This window comes from Marmota marmota, unplaced genomic scaffold (genome assembly GCF_001458135.2).
Source record: "Marmota marmota marmota unplaced genomic scaffold, marMar, whole genome shotgun sequence".
NCBI lineage: Eukaryota > Metazoa > Chordata > Mammalia > Rodentia > Sciuridae > Marmota > Marmota marmota.
In genome coordinates, this window is record NW_026000211.1 from 20,683,137 (window position 1) to 20,702,692 (window position 19,556).

The window sequence follows — 19,556 nt, forward strand, 5'->3', positions numbered from 1 at the left end:
AAAGCTAACAGGATTCATTAATTTTGGATGTACTATTAAAACTTTGCTAAATTCAAGGTTATATTCTTTAATAGGCTAACATAAAAAGCTAATAGTTTTAAAAATCTAGTGACAACATTTGTTGGGATATTAAAATACTTTTTCAAAAAAGTTATCTGTTCACCAGTGAAAATCAAATTAGATATATGTATTGAAAACAGATGAGTAGGATGCAATCAGATGTTCTATATGATAAAAAAGAAAAAAAAAACTTTTTATCCTTCAAGTTTCCTGAGTATTGCCTAGGATTATTAGTATATTTTTATTTACAAAGTTTAGAAGTATACTATGTAATAATTTCTAAAATGAATTTCATTTTCTCTTGATTTAACTTCATCTAAGGCTTTTACTATTCGAAAATATTTACAACTTCCATGAAGAGAAAAAAAAATTCACTGTGTATCTTCTGACAGCCACCATCTACATCTGTGCTGCTGGTCTTAAAATGTGTTATACACCGGGGAACTTAAATACTCAACACATCTCTCAAAGTGATCTTTCAGAACCTTTTCAATACAAAAAGAGAATCATACCCTGATTCTCAGTGTTAATTGGAAAGGTATTGCTGCTTTTTGACTAAGCATAAAATAGATGTATTTTTTAGCTTTAATTTTCAATGAGCATTTTTAACTTTTCACTACCGCTTATTCGTTAGCACAGATGGCAAGATGGTATGTACGAGAGCCTCTTGGGTACAATATGCAAGTCCTAGCTGGAATGTTTCCAACAGGATGTAAACTATGGTCCTCAAGTCTGTACTTTAAAAAACATATTACTTAGCACATTGCCAACAAATGTCAACACAAAAATACAGTGCTTGCTGTAATGACTTCACTCTGTAAAGGTAATGTACTGAAACATAAGTTTTTCCTAAGAAAAGTGAAGGAGAGTAAAGCAGTATAATCAAAGCTCAAAAATAATATTTATTCAATAATGAATGAAAAACTCATATCAAATGGAATTCAAATTCTTAATAAAAATCGCAGTATATTAAAATTATATAGATTCTTAAAATATACAACATGTACAGTAGTCAAAGTTCTAGAGAGGTTCATGCAGGAAATTCTACAATTAGTGACTTGAGCATTTCAGTAACTCTGCTGTTTCTTCAAACCTGAAATAGAATAAACAAATGATATGTTATGTAAATAAATGATTCATAATGAAGAACAGGATTTAAATTGTTAAGAGTATGCTTTTGAGTCTAAAATAAATTTTAATATTTTCCCTACTTTTAGGCACAGTTGCTATTAATAAACTTAAGTATACCATAGGAGACAAAATATAGTCAATTCTTGAAGCATGAGTTATTTTAACACTTCTCACATTTCAAAATATTAAGTTTTTAATGTAGCAGGTTGTATAATATTGTTATAAAATTTCATTTTGTATTTCCTTTGAACTGGTCTTTAAAAAATACCAGGTGTAATGTCATTTGAGCTAAAGTACTGTCAATAGTATTACTTTATCAATAACTTACTGAAAAAGATGCTTTAAACCATTTATTTATATATTTTTAATATTTTGATAAGTCAGTTATCAAAAAAAGATAACTCGATTAACTATCAACCCAAAATATCTTTGCACTCTTTAATCCACAGTTAATTCCATTAACAATGTTTTATACCACTTCTTGGAAACCAAAACAGTGACTCATCTCACAAACACATAATTGTAGGTGGATTTATTATCCACTGGAGTCTTGAAGGAAATTCCACACCTGATTGAGACCTTTAAGGTTTGAAACACATGCACATTCTATATATATATTGTAATCCAATACAATTCCCTACAGAGAAATTAATTTCTGTTGCCCCTTTCTGTTACTTACATTTTTTTCATCCTTTCCAATTTCTGGATTGTTGTTTCCTTTAATTTAAAAAGCAACAAATTTAGGCGATTTCTCAAAGTAAATCATCCTCAAAGACGGACCATGAATATATAAAACACAGTCTGAAATATTGCATCGATTATTGTTACTTATCACAAAGAATTTTGATAGATTAAGATTTACATAGTTTTGCTTTTTCCTGATAATAGCATATACAACTAAAGTGAATGCTTGCTTATCTTCTTGACCTTAGAAAGGAGATCATCTGTACAGCTGTCAGTTTTTCTTACCTCTGAAGTCTCTTTCAAACCACTGTAAATAACAGTTGAAGCTCTGGGAGTTGAATCTGTTTCTGTACTATAACCAGAGGACAGAGGAATATTTGCTGATGCTTCCACTTCGTTTTTTCTATCTGAGAAGAAATAAGTTTTATGTCACCTTTTCCTTTCACAATAGCATCCATGTCCATAAACTTTAATTACAGATGGAAGAAAAATAAACATTATCATAAAATGGCTACTGGTATAGTATTCTTTCAAGAGAACTGCCTACATGTGAAGAATCTAAATGGTATAAAATGGCTACTAAAAATGGCAAAAGGCAGCTGGGCATAGTGGCACATGCCTATAATCCCAGTTATTCAGGAAGACTATGCAGGAGAATTTCCAGTGTGAGGCCAGCATAGGCAATACAGCAAGACTGTCTAAAAAGAAATTGCAACAGATAATATTATCTTTATCATGACACAATCAGTGTGAATAAATAGGTAAGTTCATAATTTATTTTTAAGCCACTGACGCACACATATTCTTTTCTTAAAATGGTAGTATTTATAGTAAATAACAAATGCTCAGGAATTTGTCATGATGCTTTTATCATGAATTTGTTTAATAAATATTTTACAATATTATTCTGTGGCAAACAAAAACTTCTACTACTACTAAAACTTGACAATATATACCTTTAAAGAATCAAGAAACATCCTTATTCCAAGTTTATACACATGAAAAAAACAATGTGCAAAATTCATGATCCAGTTTTTTTCTAAATAAAAAATTTTAACATTTCGGATATCCTGATATTATTAATTTGACAAAATGATGGTAAATTTTTCCTACAATTCAATCAATTACGGACCACTAGAGATAGTACATGCCCCACCAAGTCAATCCTATAATCATACCCATTATGTCAGAGTAATTCTGATTGTAAAGATAAGGGAAACAACAACAAAACAGTCGTCCATTTGAACTGATATAAATAAGATAGTTTTATCGTAAGCCTTTATTGACAACCTCAGTTTGGGAACAAAATATTAATAGAGGAGGACTGAAACAACTATAAGACTTCAATTTTTATCTCAAATGGAATCACCGTCTCTTTTGCCTACTTCTTTTGTCACTTGCTCCCTTTCTCTGCTTTTGTCTATAGAGTGGCTTTCACTGTTCAATCATCAGCATGAATTTGAATAAAATGGCCATCCTAGCCCAGGCCCAACATTATTTGGTAATGAGTAACATGAAGTTATTCTTGAGGTCTTAATTCCAAATTCTAAGAGAGAGAATAGAATTTGGCTCAACACCCTTTGGATTGGTATTCCCTGGGTTATGTGTCTACTATTGATCCAATTAGCTGAGCCTGAAGGTCCAGAGCATATGGTACAACTTTGAAGACTAGAGAGATCCATATTTTTTACCAGGGACTTTGAGCAATAAGTAATTTTAAGGAATAATCTAAAACTAAGCAGGCATTGTATCTACTATACCCTAAATCTTCTATTATTTTCTATGGGTAGAGTTAAGTATACTCTGAAAGTACTGATGTTATTCCCCAAAGAGGAAGGATTCCTAGGAAGAGGATACAGGACTGGGAAGATGGAGATATCAGGGAGTAAAGGAATGGCTTTTCTGCCCCTGCATTTTGGGGCCTAAACTTTAAGGTATCTAGCCTTGTTCAAGGGTGTGTTTTGTGATGGAAGGAAATTGGTATTATGCAGGCTGGGAGGCTATTCAGACAGATCTCCCCATGGGGATTACAAAGGGTATACAGTACAGCATACAAACACAAGGCACATTTCATAGTCGGATGAGTTAAGTGCATATTACTTTCAGTAACAATTTTTCTTATTGCTTTCTTGAACCGTTAGTAAAGTCTTGTTTAAACATAATTGTTTCTTAGCCATGTTGTAGGAAATTGAGAAAAGAATTCAGTTCAGATTGCAAAAGAAAATGGAGAGCAGTGACCCATGACACCAGGTCCCAGAAGTCAGTCATTAAGAGCATTTCAGTAGTGATTGCTAAGAGATCCCTCTGAAGAAAAGGAAATCTAAGGTACAGGACACTAGATTTTCTAGACAGTTCCTCTTACATGACCACTAATCTTTGACTGTCAAATTTGGAGTATTATTACCTTTTACCAGTAAGGGAATTAGCTGCATCCTTTACTATTTAATAATTTGTCAGCAAATACTTCCAAATCAAGGACCTATGTGCAAATTCAACCAGTTTCTGAATCTTAAGTATTCTATACATATTATATTCAAAAGTGAACTCATTATTTTTCCCAAATCTTCTCTTCTTCCTGAATTCCCTATTTTACTAAAGAGTACCAACTATCTGCTCAATCACATGAGTCAAATATGAGTAAGCAGTCAGTCTTAACTTTTCCTCTCTCCTTCACTCCTTCTTCAATCAGTGAATGAAGTCATATCTTACTGATAAATAGTCTTTCTGATTTGAACATCAAATTATTTCCAAAACATATTCCCTGATATTTATCTTCATGATTGTTGCCTTAGTTCAGACATCTGTTATTCTTCTAAAACAATGACCAATGAACTATTCTTAAACTACTGTCCTTGTCCGTCTTATATTCTACTAATCAATCATTAAACTACTGTTATGATACAAATTGAGGATATTAACCTTGCCCACATGTACCCCTCCTTCTAGTCATACCAGAACAAACCATACCCTTTTGTGGTGTCATACTTTAATAATATGTTTTACTTCTATGGGGGAAAGGCCCAAACAAAGCAAACAAGACAAAAACAAGACAATCAGCCCTGACACTGGGGTAGCCTAAATGGCAATTAACACCTAAATTATTGCAGTCCCCATAAATAATATGAACACATTACAATTTCTTTAAAAGCAATATCACATAAAGTCATGAAATAGAAAAACCCAAATCAACATAAAACCACTGTCATTTCTGAGGAGACAAAAGCATTATGTAACCACAAAAATGACTAGATATAGCCCTTTCTCCACTAACATGAGTACTTCTTTTCCATTGAAAATTTCAGCTCAATTTCATTCTTATCATCAAATTGCCCCTGCTTCCTGACAACATTCAAATCAGAGGAGCCCTCACTTTCTTAAATCCTCTAAATAAATAAATTAATTAAATGACCCAAGCAAAACTCAATCCTTAAAAGGTTCTACTACTTTATTTTTACTGAGCTGCCTTACAGTTTTCCACGAATACTACACTTTTGATAAAGGGAAACAAATCTGGAACCTCGTGGAAATCCTTCCTGATGGAATAATGATTCTATGACTAGACTGGTAAATTACTGCTTTCTGCATGCAAATGAAATCAAACCTTATGTTTTCAAGCATCATGTAAGGAAAAAGGTGTTAAGGCTTTATAAACTGGACTCTTTAATTTATCTAGATTATAAACTATTAAACACGTATTTGCCTCATTCATAACCTAACATTCATTTCAGACAGTGTTCTGATATAGGCTTAGAGTATATTCTGTAATAATAATGTTATTAAAAAACAGTAAGCCGGGGCTGGGGCTGAGTGGTTAAGCACTTGCCTAGCACGTGTGAGGTATTGGGTTCAATCCTCAGCACATAAATTAATAAAATAAAGGTATTGTGTCCATCTTCAACTAAAACAATATATTTTAAAAAAACCAGTAAGGCTCAATATGCAAATCAAACTTTAAAAAGTAATATTTTGCAAAGAGTATATTCAATATTCTTTCGATGCAGAAATACTTGAGCTTCATGAGATGTTATAGATATACTTTCTGTCTGCTAGAAAGACAGATCAGAAGATAATTTTTGTTTTCACTACTCTTAGAGTAGTGCTATGATATTTGATGAATGCATGAATAAACGAAAAAAATCAATATTTTTACCAAATCTGAAAATTGCAGTCTATAATAAATTTACCACCTAAAATAATATGTCAAATAATTATATTTAATAACTTAATCACTAAAATAGTTCTCTGTGTGATGATGAAATTGGCATGTTTTTTCTCCAGAAAAACATGGTGGTGGGAAGGGAGTGAGCCGCCCCGTGCCCTGCACTGACGTGCCGGCAGATCTCACCTAGTCGGAATACTCCATCTCTGAGAGTGTTAAAGGACCCCTATTCAGCTGCTCTCAACAGAAATCCCCAGCATTGTGACCCCACAAGGGTCTCCAGGTCTCAGCGTTGGAATAGGACACCTGGTCTTGGAGCAGGACCCAAAGCCTGAAGTTCCAGCCCACTCAAGACTTGACGAGAGCCTTAGCAGAATCATCTATCAACACATCTGCAGATGGCCAAGACTTCACACAGCTCCCACACAAGTCACTCAGCTGCTACCTACCCTCAGCTCAACACCATCGCCCGGCTCCCCAGGCTCCCCCCACGTCACCAGACATCCCGTCACTGAAAGCACACCACTGCCATCTTGACTCAACATTCTCGCCAAATTAGCTGGGAGCAGTTCCCAGATCAGATATCAAATGGCCAGGTACCAGGTTTCCAACCTTCCCCCTTCTCCAGCGGCAGTAACCCAACACAGTAGCTGCCTAACACAGGTGTGCAGTGCGATCAGGGAGCTGCCCACAGGAGTCCCCAGGGTCAGAGTTTCCTCAGTTGAGAACTGCTAGGGGAGAGGGAGACAGGGCTAAAGTCTGGAGCCTAACAAGAGACCAGGAACTGGGAAATCTCCAGGCAAGAGAGGGAGATAGTACCAGGCACTCAAGTCATACAAGCAGTCCCAGAAAGAGACCCGTGAGGTGCAGTCTTTCTGCAGGGACTAGAGGGTGCCACTCCCCACATCCAGTTGCCCTGTGCCAGGACCAGTCTTCCCACCCTGGTTACCTCCACCATCCAGAGCGCAGAGACACCAGGTTACAACAGTCTACCTCACCTACGGTATGAGAAGAGAAGCAGGAAAGATGCAGATCTCTAAAGCTAGCTACAACCCTAGTTTCTTCCTTCGAGTTGTTTGTTTGTTTTTTCTTTTCTACCTCTCTATCCTCCGGCCCTCACATCCCCAACATATGTGAAACCAAGAACTTTGCATAAAATAGGACTTTAAGGACTGAGTCATCTGAATAACATAATATAGAGGTGTTGTATATGCCCTTTTTTTCTTATCCTTTTTATTCTTTCCCCCTCCAAATTTTAGTGTTTTAACATCTGTATTTTTCTAAATACATATGTGTGTTTTATATACTCTGTTGTCATCCCACATATTTGCCTAACCTAAATTACTTCCTGTCTTTTCTCTTGCTACTAACTCTCTTCACTAGATTTCTCCTTCACAATTCCTAAGATATTTTAACTCTATATCCTCACATCCTACCTCCTCAGCATATCGTCATACACTCGACCCCCCAGTTTATTGTCCACCATCAGAAGCTGTAAACCTTTTTACAAAACTACTGGTTATATTTTAGAAAATAATTGAATCCAACATTTCTGTACAGCGAGACTAAACTGTAAACTTCTTAATAACAACAAATTGTTCATAGGTGGTATATTGTTGATATTGGGATCTGTTAACATTGTCCTTCCCCACAAAGGAGAGGTCTTGGAACCCTACAAGAACACTACAAACCTATAGGATAAACACAATAAGAATCTAGACCCACAGAGCTGCAAAGGAAAACACATGAGAAACATGAAAAGACAAGGGAAGAAAGTGCCCCAAACAAATGAAGACACCACTTCAATAGAATCATTGGTAGTCACAGCAGAAGAAATGACATAGAAGGAGTTTAGGATGTACATGGTTAAAATGTTCTGTGAACTCAAGGAAAATATAAGAGAGCTAATATAGGCAGTAAAAGATCACTTCAACAAGGAGATACATAAACAAATACAGGATGCAAAAGATCACCTCAACAGGGAGATAGAGGTTCTAAAAAAAAAAAACCAAACAGAAATCCTTGAAATGAAAGAAATAATAAACCAAATTAAAAGCTCAAATGAAAGCATCACCAACAGAGCAGACCACTTGGAAGACAGGAAATCAGACAAATATATAATCTTGAAAAGAGCATAGACCACATAGTGATAATGGTAAGAAACCAAGAGCAGAACATTCAAGAAATATGAGATAGCATAAAAAGACCAAATTTAAGAGTTATTGCGATAGAGGAAGGCATAGAGGTCCAAACCAAAGGAATGAACAATCTATATTCAATGAAATAATATCAGAAAACTTTCCAAACATGAAGAATGAATTGGAAATCCAAATTCAAAAAACCTACAGGACGCCAAATGTACAAAATCACAACAGATCCACACCGAGGCACATTATAATGAAAATGCCCAATATATAGAATAAGGAGAGAATTTTAAAAGCCATAAGAGAAAGGAATCAGGTTACATATAGGGAAAACCAATTAAGGTAACAGCAGATTTTTCAACACAGACCCTGAAATCTAGAAGACCCTGACACAACATATATCAAGCTCTGAAAGAAAACGGGTGCCAACCAAGAATCTTGATCCAGCAAAATTAAGCTTTAGATTTGAAGATGAAAAAACCTTCCATGTTAAACAAAAGTTAAAAGAATTTATAGCTAGAAAACCAACACTACAAAACATCCTTGGAAAAATATTCCATGAAGAGGAAACAAAAAACAACAATGAAAATCAGCAGAGGGAGGTAGTAGCCTAAAGGAAAAACTAATCAAAGAAGAAAATCAAATCAAGTTAAATAACAAAAATAAACAAATATGGCTGGTAATACAAACCATGTCTCAATAGTAACACTGAATGTTAATGCTTAAACTCATCAATCAAAAAACATAGGCTAGCAGATTGGATTAAAAAAAAAAAAAAAGACCCAACAATATGCTGCCTCCAAGAGACTCATCTGATAGGGAAAGACATACACAGACTGAAGGTGAAAGGTTGGGAAAAATCACACCACTCACATGGACTACGGAAGCAAGCAGGGGTTTCCATACTCATATCAAATAAAGTGGACTTGAAGCCAAAGTTAATCAAAAGGGATAAAGATGGACATTACATATTGCTCAAGGGAATCATACACCAACAAGACATAACAATCACAAATATATATGCCCCAAACAATGGTGCAGCTATATTCATCAAACAAATTCTTCTCAAGTTCAAGAGTCAAATTGATCACAACACAATAATCTTTAACACACCTCTCTCACCACTGGATAGATCTTCCAAACAAAAGTTGAATAAAGAAACTATAGAACTCAATAATACAATCAGTAACTTAAGACTTAACTGACATATACAGAATATTTCAACCTGCATCAAGCAGATACACTTTCTTCTCAGCAGCACATGGATCCTTCTCTAAAACAGACAATATATTATGCCACAAAGAAACTCTTAGCAAATACAAAAAAGTAGATATACTACCAAGCATTTTATCAGACCATAATGGAATGAAATTAGAAATCAATGATGAAATAAAAAATAGAAATCACTCCAACACCTGGACACTAAACAATATGCTACTGAATGAACAATGCATTGCAAAAGACATCAAAGAGGAGATTAAAAAATTCTTAAAGGTAAATGAGAACATAGGCACAAAATATCGAAATCTCTGGGACACCATAAAAGCAGTTCTAAGATGAACGTTCATTGCATGGAGTTCATTCCTTAAAAGAAGAAAAAGTCAACAAATAAATGACCCTACTTTACATCTCAAAGTCCTAGAAAAAGAAGAACAGATCAAAAGCAGTAGAAGGCAAGAAATAATTAAAATTAGAGCTGAAATCAATGAAATCGAAACAAAAGAAACAACTGAAAACTTGACAAAACAAAAAGCTGGTTCTTTGAAAAAATAAATAAAATTGACAGACCCTTAGCTATGCTAACAAAGAGAAGGAGAGAGAGAGAACTCAAATTACTAGCATACATGATGAAAAAAGTAATATCACAACAAACACTATAGAAATACACAAGGTAATTAAAAATTATTTTGTAAACTTATATTCCAACAAAACAGAAGATATTGAAGGCATCGACAAATTTCTTAAGTCATACGATTTGCCTAGATTGAATCAGGAAGATGTACACAATTTAAACAGACCAATATCAAGTAATGAAATAGCAGATGCCATCAAAAGTCTACCAACCAAGAAAAGCCCAAGAGTGGATGGATACACAGCCGAGTTCTACAAGACCTTTAAAGAAGTACTAATACTAATACTCTTCAATTTATTTCAGGGAATAGAAAAAGAGGTAACACTTCCAAACTCATTCTATGAGGCCTATATCACCCTTATTCCAAAACCAGGCAAAGACACATCAAAGAAAGAAAACTTTAGACCAATATCTCTAACGAACATAGATGCAAAAATTCTCAATAAAATTCTGGCAAATCGAATACAAAAACGTAACAAAAATATTGTGCACCATGATCAAGTGGGATTCATCCCAGGGATGCAAGGTTGGTTCAACATAATGAAATCAATAAATGTAATTCATCACATCAACAGATTCAAAGATAAGAATCATATGATCATCTCAATAGACGCAGAAAAAGCATTTGACAAAATATAGCACCCCTTCATGTTCAAAACACTAGAAAAACTAGGAATAATAGGAACATATCTCAACATCGTAAAGGCTGTCTCAACTAAGCCCCTGGCCAACTTCATTCTAAATGGAGAAAAATTGAAAGCATTCCCTCTAAAAACTGGAACAAGACAGGGATGCCCTCTTTCACCACTCCTATTTAACATAGTCCTTGAAACACTGGCCAGAGCAATTAGACAGACGAAAGAAATTAAAAGGATATGTATAGGAAAAGAAAAACTTAAACTAGTACTATTTGCTGACAATATGATTCTATACCTAGAAGACCCAAAAAGCTCCACCAGAAAACTTCTAGAACTAGTAAGTGAATTCAGCAAAGTAGAAGGTTATAAAATCAACATCCATAAATGAAAGGCATTTCTGTATATCAGTGACAAATCCTCTGAGAGGGAAATGAGGAAAACTACCCTTTTACAATAGCCTCAAAAACAAAACAAAACAAAACTTGAGAATCAACTTAATGAAAGAGGTGAAAGATCTATACAATGAAAACTACAGAACCCTAAGGAGAGAAATCAAAGAAAACCTTAGAAGATGGAAAGATCTACCTTGCTCTTAGATAGGCAGAATTAATATTATCAAAATGACCATACTACCAAAAGTACTATACAGATTTAATGCGATTCCAATCAAAATCCCAATGGCATTCCTCAGAGAAATAGAAAAAGCATCTGGAAAAATTCATCTGGAAAAATAAAGAGACCCAGAATAGCTAAAGGAATCCTAAGCAGGAAGAGTGAAGCAGGTGGCATCACTATACCAGACCTTAAACTATACTACAAAGCAATAGTAACAAAAACAACATGGTATTGGCACCAAAACAGACTGGTAGACCAATGGTACAGAATAGAGGACAGAGACTAACCCACAAAATTACAATTATCTTATATTGGACAAAGGCGCCAAAAACATGCATTGGAGAAAAGATAGCCTCTTCAACAAATGGTGCTGGGAAAATTGGAACTCCATATGCAACAAAATGAAATTAAACCCCTATCTCTCACCATGCACAAAACTCAACTCAAAGTGGATCAAGGACATAGGGATTATACCAGAGACTCTCCGTCTAAAGAAGAAAAAGTAGGCCCTAATCTTTATCATGTGGGAGTAGGCCCCAACTTCCTTACTAAGACTCCTATAGTGCAAGAATTAAAAGCAAGAATCAATAAATGGGATGGACTCACACTAAAATGTTTCTTCTCAGCAAAAGAAACAATCTCTGAGGTAAATAGAGAGCCTACATCCTGGGAGCAAATTTTTACCCCTCACACATCAGACAGAGCACTAACCTCTAGGGTATATAAAGAACTCAAAAAGCTAAACACCATAAAAACAAATAACCCAATCAATAAATGGGCTAATGACATGAACAGATACTTCTCAGAAGAGGAGGATATCCAATCAATCAATAAATATATAAAAAAAATGTTCATCATCGCTAGCAATTAGAGAAATGCAAATCAAAACTACTTTAAGAAATCATCTCACTCCAGTCAGAATGGTAGCTATTATCAAGACAAACAACAATAAGTGTTGGCGAGGGCTGGGGATATGCTCAAGCGGTAGCGCGCTCGCCTGGCATGCATGCGGCCCGGGTTCAATCCTCAGCACCACATACAAACAAAGATGTTGTGTCTGCCAAAAACTAAAAAATAAATATTAAAATTCTCTCTCTCTCTCTCTCTCTGTCTCTCCTTCTCCCTCTTTAAAAAAAAAATAAATAAGTGTTGGCGAGGATGTGGGGAAAAAGGCACACTCATACATTGCTGGTGGGACTGCAAATTAGTGCAGCCAATATGGAAAGCAGTATGGAGATTCCTTGGAAAACTTGAAATAGAACCACCATTTGACCCAGCTATCCCTCTCCTGGGTCTATACCCAAAGGACTTAAAAACAGTATTCTACAGGGATACAGCCACATCAATGTTTATAGCAGCACAATTCACAATAACTGAACTGTACAACCAACCTAAATGCCCTTCAGTAGATGAATGGATTAAAAAATGTGGCATATATACACAATGAAATATTACTCAGCAAAAAAAGAGAATAAAATCATAGCATTTGCAGGTAAATGGATAGTGTTGGAGAAGATAATGCTAAGTGAAGTTAGCCAATCCCAAAAAAACAAATGGCGAATGTCTTCTCTGATACAAGGTGACTGACTCATAATGGGGTAGGGAGAGAGAGCATGGGAGGAATAGACGAACTCTAGATAGGGCAGAGGGGTGGGAGGGGAAGGCAGGGGGCAGGGGGTTAGCAATGATGGTGGAATGTAATGGACATAATTATCCAAAGTACATGTATGAAGACATGAATTGGTGTGAACATACTTTATATACAAACAGAGATATGAAAAATTGTGTTCTGTATGTGTAATAAGAAGTGTGATGCATTCCACTGTCATGTATTTAAAAAATAAAACCAATTAAAGAAAGAAAAAGAAATTGGCACGTATACTAATTAAGTAGTGGTTAAGAGAAAAGAAATGATTGCATGCATTCAAATTTGTCTATCATTCGATAACTGTGTGACCCTTGGTTACTCAATCTCACTGTACCTCAGTTTCTTAATCTATAAAATATCGGTAATAATAGTATTTATCTTGGGTAGTTATTTTGAGAATTAAATCAGTTAATATAATAGGTAGAATTGTGCCAGGCACACAGTTACCACTGTAATGTACTCTTGTTATTATTATATATATAATAGCTGAAGATTATACTATATACTAAACTTTATACTATATACTAAACTATATACTATATACTAAACTTTACATATACTAAAATTTAACTGCACAATGAATTCTCAATCGTACAAAGTATTTCTCCTACAAATACAATTTAATCATAGACACAAAATAAAAACATGTCTTTCAAGATCAATGGAAGAATCAAAAGAACAAAACTGTTGTTGATGCAATGTAAAACTAATTAAAACACATTTTTAAACATTTTGAAAAGAGCAAAAAAAAAAAAAAAGCTGTTGCTGAAAAACAGAAATCTTTATCCAAGCTGCTCCATGCAGCCCAGTCACCCTGATAATATCTTTGTGAAGGCAAGAGACATGGGAAAGATCTGTCACTGCTGTCACTAATTTTAGATCTTTCTTCTTTTACTGCTATCAGTGAACTATTCAAATGCAAAAAGTTTTCAATACTTCACAGATTACTGACAAATGTTTTCTTCTTTTACATATATTATTTGCATTCAAGAATGCTACAAAAGTTTAAAAATTAAAAACACTAAAGGTCTATTTTGTTAATCTAGAGTGACAAAAAGAGCAAGATGTCTCTAAGGTTTGCAACTATGTACACTGGAATTTATTCACCCAACTATGTTACATGAGATATGTAAACTGGCTTCTCAAGCAATCCTTAGTTTCAGTAGTTTTTAGGTTCATTATTTTCTTCTGGAAGCTTTGTGTTTTGTTTAAAAAACAAGGCTTGAGAACACTAAAATTACCAAGTACCGATAAAAATTATTTTTCTGAAAATCCCTTGTTATACCACCAATAATAATACTATTTAGGGACTTACCAAGAGTCTGAAGATCTACATCACTACCAGAAGCACATTCTTCACTCACTACATTTAAGTCTATATATTCATTCTGCAAAGTATAGTTATAAACATTTAGAATAAAATGAAAAGAAAAATGTTTTGATTTTATATTCTTACTGCCATGTATAAAATATTAAAAGAGAACAATGTTAAATAATTTAAATTATTTTATTTTCAAAGCAATATGTAAGTATTTGTAGGCATTAGAAGTATCTTTTAAATGTAGAAGCAAATTTAAGCTTCTTGAATCTACCAACTTTATTTTCTATGAAGAAAAAAACAAAACAGAATTGAATTCTAAATAATAGAAACAAATTTCTCAGTTCCAATACAACAATGTTAAGTTCAGTTGTTATTTCTATGAAATTCACAATAGAAGTTATTAAGTAAAAAAAGAGTTGATTTTTCATCTTCTTCAAATATTGTACTATTAAGAGATTAATTTCAAATTTTTTATAAACAAAATCAAACATATTCTTACCTCATTTTAAGTAATTTAAGTATTTTTAACAACTTAGAGCTCAATTTACAGGTTTTCCAGATTATCCTACTTGATAAAGAGAAAAATAATAGCCACAGATAAAACAGGCTATATTTAGACAGGACTTCATTCTAAGTAAACATTTTCTCATTACCTAAATACTCTCATATTTAAATTTCCAATAGAAAACACACCTAACAATAAAAAAATGCTTTATTATATCTGAGATATTCTAGACATGCTAAGGAAAAATACCTTTTTGGACAAAAGCAATTCTGTTTCAAGAAGAGTGACACGACTCAGAAGATTAGTCCAGGTCGTTTCATCTACCATCACTTTTCCTTTCATTGCTTCTTCCAAACAGTCTAACCTTTTCTCTATGGAAGGCAACTTATTAAGCTTTTCTTGGCATTCAGCAAGCATGGTCTGTAGTGCAGTAATCTCGAGGTTAACTTTTACATCCTAAAATGATTAAAAAGATTAATTTATAAGTTGAAATTCCTTTAAAGTCAATGTATTCCCATTTTCACCATGTTATTCCAATAGTTAGGAGAGGCAGTACAGCAAGAGTCAAAAGAACTATCACTGGAAGGAGACTACTTGAACATTTAAGTTAGTTCATCTCAAATATGAGATCTGATGTCTCCATTCCCACCTAAAAAAATAGAGCAACAGTAACTATTAACATGGTTCCTGTGAGTGAATCTACATAATGCCCTTAAATAATACAGATGGTACTATAAAATTTCCACTAACAATTTCTTTTAACAAACAAAACTAAGAGGAAATGACCAAAAATGACATTAAGTGCATTGAGATTATTCACTGTGCCATATAACAGGAAATAAGTCAAATGGCTATCTGGTATTTTTTATAAATGCCAATTATATATTAAGATGTACAGAAATCGTATGACATAGATGAAGGATAGAAACAGATATTTTAGCAAAAGCAGTAGAGATCATATACATAACAGGGTCCATGGCAATAAAGGCTAACAGAAATGGTAATCTAAAAAAAAAAAAAAAATAGCATGGATCCAGAGAGGAAAATGAAAAGACAATGAAGTGCCAAGCTTTTCCAATCACCAATATAGGAAAACAAGTAGTAGGCAAACTCCACTGCACAAAGTGTTATATTTTATCTCACTAGATTATAAATTTTTAAATTTTTTTTATTTGTTCTTTTTAGATATACATGACAGTAGAGTATAATTTGACATACTATACATACACGGAGTATAAATTCCCATTCTTATGGCTACACCAGATATGGAATTACACTAGTCATGTATTCATATATGAACATAGGAAACATATGTCTCATTTATTCTACTGTCTTTCCTAGTCCCATCCCCACTCCATTCCCTTTATTCCCCTTTGTCCAATCCAATGAACTTCATTCTCCCCTTCCACCCCTGACACCATGTCTTCTTATTTTTTGCATTACTCAGAACATATGTCCAAAGTCCTAAACATAACAACAAATAATATCAGTTTAATTATATTTAGTATGACTGATTACTACATAATGATAACATGAGTAACATGCCATCATTAAGAATTCAAAAGGCTAGAAATATGGCAAAGTTTAAATCCTGAAATAGTCAAGGTTATCAAAAGAAATACTGGCATTTGATAAAGAAGTCTAACATTCTTACTTTTTGCTCATCCTTGATTTCAGGCACGTTTTCTTCAGGAATGTTTATTTCAGAAGGCTTTAAGCCCAACATATCAAATGCTTCATCAGTATCTGCTACTGAACTTGTTGTAGCTTCAGGAATGTCAACATTATCTTCATTATACAGGTGGCGAATCACCACAGCTTTCTTCTGCATAAGAAAAATATGTAAGAAATACTTTAATGGTTGTACTCCCATAGTTATTTCAAACAACACATAGTCATTTTGCAAAAAGAATACCTGATCTTCCTTTCAAGATTTAAAAAATCTTAAATCGCCATATATAATATAATGTATCAAAATACTATAATATATTATTGTTACAATATTTTATGTGTGATCATGAAACTGTGGTTCATATTTTTAAAAGCATTCTATTTTAAAACATTTCTATTTTAGAAAAAAATTGAAATATTTATTTAACGATCTTTAGATTTGTTTGAAAATGTCAGGAAGAGTTACTGCAATAAAAGTGAAACTAGATTAGCAAAGAATTGGTAAATTTTTGAAATGAGGTAATGGGTACTTTTATAAATGTTTAAAGTATTACATAATATAAAATGTTATTTTAAAAGAGCTGTGATATTCAACACAGTAACCACAGTCTAATATGGCTAGTCTAAATCAACATGTGCTAGAAGAACACAGAACACAGGGTATTTCAGACTTATCACAAGAAAAGAAAAAAAATCGCTCAATTTTAAAACATTGATCACATGTTAAAATCATGTTTTTAATAGATAATTATACTATTAAAACTAAAAAGTATAATTAACAAGTCACAATATATTACACCTTCAGGTAACAATCAAATCCTAATAATGGCAAAGGGAAAATTCTGACAAGAACTAGGTCCAACAATGCATTTATATAGGGCTCTTTTGCCTACTTACTTTCCACAGTTTGCATATGCACTATACAAACTTAACATATGTGACAAAGTCATGAATAGCATTCTGTATAAAGTGCTGTGAAGGAGATAATTTGCTTTAATACAGATTCATATTTTGCCCATAAACAAAGAAATGTACTTAAGATTCTAACTTTTCTAAATCTTAGAATTTTAATATTTATTCAAATTTCTGATGATTAATTATTAATTATGTCAGACTGAAGATCTGACATAAATCATTAAATTTTGATAGATAATGAAGAAAACTAAGACAATAAAAAACAAGTCTAGTGTATTGAAATTTTGCATTTTTCTTTGTTAGGATAATTTAGATTACCCTTCAACCTACACACTGAAATAAATTGAAAAGTACATTTAATTATATCAAATCATATTTAATATCAAAGTAATAAGTACTTATTAAATATGCCCAATACTATGCTAAAGCACAGTGAAAGTAAAAAAAAGTGGTATAAATCCCTGTTTACCCATGTTCTAGTTGGGGAAGGATATATGATATAAATCATTTAACAGTCAGAAAATCATAAAAAACTAACAAGAGTTAGAAGACTTAGAGATGTGTATGGATGAGAACTATGGGCAGTTATTCAGAATCCACGCCTCTTAGAATTCCTTTACTGACATAGCATAAGAACCTATTCATCTGGCATACTATCCTTCAATCTCAGAAAGTTTTTGCCAGATAGAAGACAGCTGAAAGTACATATATAATTAAAAAATAATACTTCGGTTTAAATATCTCTTGGAGATAGAAAAACTATACTTCTAAACATACTGGATACACTTAGGCATAGGTGCTAAAAGTAGTCAAAAACTGATATCAAAACAGAGAAAATATTAAAAACACCTACATTTAAAACAACCAAAACCTAATTCCAAATTAGGAGATTATCAATCATTAGATAATCAATACTCTTAATTGTAAAACCATCAATGTATGTAAATTTATCATCATAACCTCCACTATAATTAATGGTGGGCTCTTCATATGTTCCCATTTTAGGAAGAACAGATACATATAATGAAGAGTAGATGTAGATAATTGCATAATGTAACTTTAAATTGCCAGTATTTTATCTGGGAAATGAAGCAGAATTTGAAAATAGAAACATAAGGCTTATTTGATTTTACATTGCTATTCTCTTCTTAAAACTTCAGGAACGTTTCCCAAACAATATTTGGTATATGAAATAAACATTCCTATACTGTAGTATTTGACTCAAAAGTTTCACCAGAGCCAGGCAGAGAAGTGAATCATGTATGTCATATTCACCATACAGATAACTCTTTATTAAATTATATGACAAGTTTTTTTTTCATATTTTCATACCTTTCCTGAAGTCAGAAACCTGCCAGTCGTGACATCAATGCTGACAGGTTCTAAAAGTGCTTTCTCATTGCTTGAACAAGGTTCTGACTTACCAGCAATGCTTTTCTTTCTTTGTTGTGATGGAGTCTAGAAACAAAATGATATTAGACATAATTGGTGGCACATATTTTTCATCTCAGTGACTTGGGAGACTGAGAGCAGGAGGATTGAAAGTTGAGGCCAAACTCATCAACTTAGCAAGAACCTAAGCAAATTAGTGAGACCTGTCTTAATAAAATATCTGGGAATATAGCTCAGTGGTAAAGGGCCCCTAGATTCAATGTTCAATACCAGAAAAAAAGGCATTGATTACAAATTTTCTGTGAAAGAATAATGTATACTTAATTCCACTATCATATAAATATTCATATATAAATATATCTAAAAATAATGAGACTCTAGAAACTACATGTCTTTTAAAAACTAAGAAGTGATGAAAATGCACTATCTTTGAACTGTTGGTTTAGGACTAGCAGTTCCAAGTTACAGGTGTATAAAAATAAGTGACTAGTATTTAAAGTAAACATAAAGCTTTATAAGATTACCCAAATCTGTGAATAATGTAATAATTGTATTATGCAACAACTGGCTATATAGGGGCTTAATTTTATACATTAAAATGTTGGGTCATTTAGCATAAGTTAGCATCCAAATCTATTCACAGAATTACCTTGGTAAGACTACTTAATTCCTTGTGCTTCTTCATCACACAATTCAAAATATCACAAGTAATTTGGATTTTCCATTCTGCGAACCCACATTGAATAAATTGCTTTTTTGTCAAAATTGGTTTATAATTAAATTGATCACGAAGAAGCTGCAAAGAGGAAAAAGATTCTGTA

At 33.3% G+C, this 19,556-nt stretch overlaps 1 protein-coding gene across 8 annotated transcripts in view; it reads right to left on the reverse strand.

Moving 5' to 3' along the window:
- Positions 1-942: 942 nt before the first annotated feature.
- The window catches only part of Cep44 (centrosomal protein 44), a 35,883-nt gene continuing 17,269 nt past the window's right edge, over positions 943-19,556 (reverse strand). For 7 of the 8 annotated variants that reach the window (XM_048791949.1, XM_015486201.2, XM_015486203.2 and 4 more), the window contains 8 exons: positions 19,385-19,531; positions 18,676-18,801; positions 16,412-16,582; positions 15,007-15,213; positions 14,247-14,319; positions 2,161-2,282; positions 1,871-1,908; positions 943-1,153 (listed from right to left, as the gene is read on the reverse strand). In XM_048791949.1, coding sequence (XP_048647906.1) covers positions 1,111-1,153; positions 1,871-1,908; positions 2,161-2,282; positions 14,247-14,319; positions 15,007-15,213; positions 16,412-16,582; positions 18,676-18,801; positions 19,385-19,531 — 927 coding nt within the window. In that variant the 3' untranslated portion in view covers positions 943-1,110. The remainder of the gene's footprint in view (positions 1,154-1,870; positions 1,909-2,160; positions 2,283-14,246; positions 14,320-15,006; positions 15,214-16,411; positions 16,583-18,675; positions 18,802-19,384; positions 19,532-19,556) is intronic. The other variant, XM_015486204.2, reaches the window with a different exon arrangement.